This window comes from Pundamilia nyererei, unplaced genomic scaffold (assembly GCF_000239375.1).
Source record: "Pundamilia nyererei isolate P.nyererei 1_Seehausen unplaced genomic scaffold, PunNye1.0 scaffold00491, whole genome shotgun sequence".
Classification (NCBI taxonomy): domain Eukaryota; kingdom Metazoa; phylum Chordata; class Actinopteri; order Cichliformes; family Cichlidae; genus Pundamilia; species Pundamilia nyererei.
In genome coordinates, this window is record NW_005187892.1 from 47,694 (window position 1) to 52,545 (window position 4,852).

The 4,852-nt window shown below is 39.0% G+C and overlaps 1 protein-coding gene across 1 annotated transcript in view; it reads left to right on the top strand.

Moving 5' to 3' along the window:
- ccdc3b (coiled-coil domain containing 3b) overlaps positions 1–4,040 on the top strand; it is a 9,515-nt gene extending 5,475 nt beyond the window's left edge. Inside the window, exon 3 of the mRNA XM_005753986.1 lies at positions 2,584–4,040. Coding sequence (XP_005754043.1) covers positions 2,584–2,877 — 294 coding nt within the window. The 3' untranslated portion in view covers positions 2,878–4,040. The remainder of the gene's footprint in view (positions 1–2,583) is intronic.
- Positions 4,041–4,852: the final 812 nt, after the last annotated feature.

Consider the following 4,852-nt stretch of genomic DNA (forward strand, 5'->3'; position numbering starts at 1 on the left):
TTTTTTTTTCTTTTGATCCGGCTTGTGATTATAATTACAGAGTGACGTCTTGATATCGGTGCCGCTTTGTTATATCACTCTGGTGATTCAATTTCCTTCTAGCAAAATAAAAACAGACTTTGCTTTTAGTGCTACTCAGCGACCGCTGTTTGGACAGTTGACCTGAAGTCAAATCAGACTGGATAATATGTCCTGCATCTTATAGTCCAGTGTCAACCGGAGTAAATCAGATGGGGTGACGTCATGTTGTGATTTAACACTAAACGTTATTAGTAACATAAACATTATTTTAAGAAGCAGGGATTTTCCCACAGTTTTATGTTTCTCACACTGATGGTGAAATATTAGTGTTAACGGGCCAAAAACAGTCTTGACCCAGTGATAGGACACAGAGCCAACACTAATCACACAATGTAGGAAGACCGCAGCTTCAGGTTGCATACGGTCCAACTGTGCAAAAGTCTCAAGCTGCCTCTCATTTCTTTATATTTTCTTAGGAATATGTGACATAGGGAAGTGATTTATTGAGACATCTGAAAAAAAAATACAATATACACACCAAAAACTTTAACACACTTGAAAGTCAATATTTATTATGAGCACCTTTATTCTTCAACATACCCTGAACTCTCTCATCAAGCTTTCTTGTCATTTCTTTAAGTACGGTAGTCTTCAGGAATAGATCTCCAGGTTTAATGAAGGACATTCAAAGCTCTGTGCCAAGATCATCCTACACTGCTTCAGTAATTAGGTTAAAACAGATTTAGATCAGACACATTAGAAGTCCTGGATATTGTCTGTGCTGGTTGGATGCATTTTAGAGAAACTTTAGAAAAAATGCAGAAAGAAAGAAGAAAAGTGTTGTTCACAGAAGAGGCATGTTGAGCTTGAGCCATTCTAGGGTTTAAACATCAGAATATATTTAATGCACTACGACATGTCCAAGCTACAGTATGTTTGGCCGGTTTGTGCTGTTAGGCATGAAGGTAAAATGATACGATGCTTTTTTGAGGTAATGTACGTACGCAAAGACAAAAACAGTTGATTTTAGCACACTCGTATGTGTCTGCCAGGCAACCTGATGACATGACAATCACTGAAATTGAGCCCTTTGGGGGCCTAAGATGTACCTGTGTGCCAAGTTTGGTTGCTCAGCTCTTTATTGTGTAGGAGGAGTCGGTGTACAAATAAAAACAACACACACAAATTTTGTCCCTTACATTAAATCTAAATAGACATTAAAAACAAACATATAATTAACAATTGTAATTAAATCATCTTAATTTTATCAGTTTTTCACTTGATGGCAATCAAATAGAAAATTTTGCAGAAGCTGAAAGTTTTTTCCCGTCGTTCTTATAAATCCTAACAACTGTAGTTTGACACCATGTGTCATACAGGAGAGATGTTTATCTAACCGAAAAACCATATCTCCCAAATCCTGATTATACAAATTTGAATGTCATGTCTCTCCAAGCTCATTTCCCAAAAGACTTTAACAGTTTAATACAAAGTATGTTGAAGATGAATTACACTTATGAATTTTTCGCACTAGCTGCTATCATCTAATCCATCCATGGCGCCGTTCTAGGTTCAGCAGGTTTGCTTTTGGTCCACCTCTAACTGAACGTGTGCACAAAAACATAGATGTGCCACTTTACACTTTATGCTTCATAAAACATTTCTTTTAGCTCCTAAACTTCATTCTTTGCATTGTAAAGTTTAATATTTCCACAGAATTCGCTCTGGGACATATGGAAGAGCACATGGGCAAAACCCACAGCTAATATAACGAGAAGTAATGTACTAAGCAGCGATGTGGGCAGGCAGCCGGCAGCACATTTTTAACATTTCCTGAAAAACCATGAGTGGTTGTTATCTGATGAAGGAGAATTTACATCAGTGTTTCATGCTGGCCCGTGTGGAAGCATTAGGATCTGCTACGGAAATCCACACTCAAGCAGACAGGCATGCATTCTGAAGCATCTGGAGCTCGTTTTTTCACCCAGGAATGGTCCAGGCCTTTGGATGTCTGTCACAGGTTCCATCTCACAGTGGTGTCTCACTGAAATGGGAAAAGTATGTTGTGTAACAATTTTTCCCTAGTTGCTATAGAGCTGCACCGTTGCCCACAGTATTACATAAAGAGTGGGACTTGTGGTACACGATAATGCTTAAAACAGTTCACTGCCACAGTTACACAGCGAGAAATTCTCTGCTGTTTATACAAAAGCTAAAACACTGGAAGACCTATGAGCTGTTGGCACTAAAAACATGAATGATTCTCTCATTAGATTCTGGCATCAAGAGCAACAGATCTAGTAGGTGTTACATCTTAAATGTATCACAGAGAGATTTGACTTGACTCTAGCATTTAGCATGATTCATTGTGGGATAAAGCGCCAACTATGATTTCACTCAAGTTGCAGCGCAGGATGAAAATTTGTGGGAAAGCCTGCAGAATAAGGCTAACACTGGAATAATGAGAGATTAACTGTAACCTTTCACGTTTACCTAGTGTAACATCTCGTGCTTTTTCAGGTAATACAAACGTATTTGGCTCTGTTTTCCTTCTCCTCACAGTTGCTGTGCTCCACCGTGCAGAAGGCTCTGTTTGAGGAGGAAGAGAGGGTGAGGACCCTCTCCCAGAAAGTGCGTTCCTTGGAGAAAGCCAACGGCCACCTGAGGGAAAAGGTGAAGACCATGAAACGTCTGCTACGCCAGGCTCAGCGAGAAACAACAAAAGAGCAGCAAACCCTCAGCTTCAAACAGATTTACGAATCGAAGAAGCCGCAAAGTCACCCCGATCAGGACACGACCCAGGACCAAAAGAACCAGCCGATTAAAAAGGCCCTCTCCAACAAGCTAAAAAATTAGAGCTTCTTCCTGTTAACTAACGGAGAAGTGCTCTCTGTGAAGCATTAGTGGCAGATCAAACTGAAACAATAGCAAGTGAAATGTTGGGCGAGGTGACAGAAAGATCTCAGAACTCTGAATAAGCATGAAAGCCACTGTATTCTTCATGTCTTCCACAAGATTCGCCTTATTTCCAAAGAAGCATTCATTTTAACCCGCAGAATGATTCCTCTGCTTTGCTCATGCAACAAAGTTTAGTGCCTCACTCTTTAGTTTGTGGTTCAGTTGATCTGTGCCAGTGACATCATTGTTTCTCTGCACGACTGTACTGTCACCTAATCTACCCACAACTTATACCAGTGTGTACCGTTTCAGTTTATTTCAAGTGGCCGCACAAACAACTACTAGAAAGCTCATAGTTCAAAGCTTTTGAATGCCCAAACAACAGGGAGATAATGTTCAAACATTGGAAATGAAATATCTAAATCTGATATTTCTTGTTTCTGTGCTGGACACAAGCATTGTATACATTTTAGAATTTGGTTTTTTTTTCTTGGTTTTGCTGTCAAAATTCTTCAAATCAAACGTTGACTTTTGAGAGGATATGTGACAGTGTGGCATGTATTGTTTTAAATGATCCTATGTTTCCTGTGAGTGCTGAGGTACAAATAACCTTTTATTAACTCAGAAGTTTGTTACTGCATGGCATTAGGTTGACTTCAGATGCTCACAATTACTGGCTGTGCAAGCTGGTGAGCTAAAATAAGCATGTGTGGGGTAAGTGGTTACAGGCCTGCATATTGATCTAGTTCTCTTTACGAGGAGCAACAAATTTACCAAAGAATAAGGTGTGAAAAATATTTTTAAATTCAGTATTTGTTTGTGGGGGGGTTTCTCCCAAGAGTGCATTTTTCCAAGTTCACATTAATCTGTGATTTGTACTGAATCAAAGTGTCATTTTCGTATATAACAGGGTGCTGAGCACCCATTAATTCCAGCCAGTGAGCCTGGCATGGTACGGGATTGGCTTTTTCTGTGTCAGAAAAAAAAAAGGTTGCTTTTGTTATACATTCTGTATTTGCTTTTGATATGATCTTGCTCTCTCTACAATGTAAACACCTGGCTTGCCTCGCCGATACAATAGCTTTTGTAATAGTGACTGTAGCTTTTTGTAATAAATTAATTTTTACAGAAAGTTGCAGTTGTCAGAGGTTTTTATTTCATTTGTCAATCAGATCTTTATGCTTCATCATTTTCCTCTTTTCAACACATTGCCAAAAACCGAGTGGGGCTCTGTGGAGGCCAATCCATGACTGATAGAGTTTCCCTGTGTTTTTTTTTTTGTTTGTTTTTTTGCTTTTACTTCATTAGCAGTGTATTTGTGATCATTGTCATGCTGAAAAAATCAAGCTGTTGCAAATCAGATGCCTTACAGATGCTATTGCATGATGGATGAAAATGTGATGGTACTTTTCTGCATTTATAATTCCACCAGTTCTGAATAAAAAAAAAAATAACATGGTCAGGTACAAAGACTGAGCTGATAATGAGTGAAAAAGAAGCCAATGTCCAAAGAAAAACACCTACAGGAAACCTGAATTAAATTAAAATTGACAAGAAAGGCTGGCTCCTTGGAAGGAAAATATAAAGAAATGAGGCTTGACTCACAGCTTTTGCACAGTACTGTAACTTTGCAAAAAGTCAGCGTTGCAGTGTTGGTCTCTGGATCTGTTTCCAGATCTGTCCAATCAGCAGCAGAAGAAAAAGGTTTCATGTAACAGTTTAAGGCAGTCATGCTTCTTTGTCTTCGTTTCCTGACATGACTGCATTCAGAAGTCCAACCGAGTTTAATGTTCCTAAGTTCTTTTCATCTGCAACGCTGATACTTTCTAATAAATGTAGCCAAACAGCAGAACAAAGCCACTACTGAAAGAGCTGTGTTGCAGAGTGGTAATGATTTCATTTCGTAATGTTTCCTGTTTTCTGTGCTTTCCAG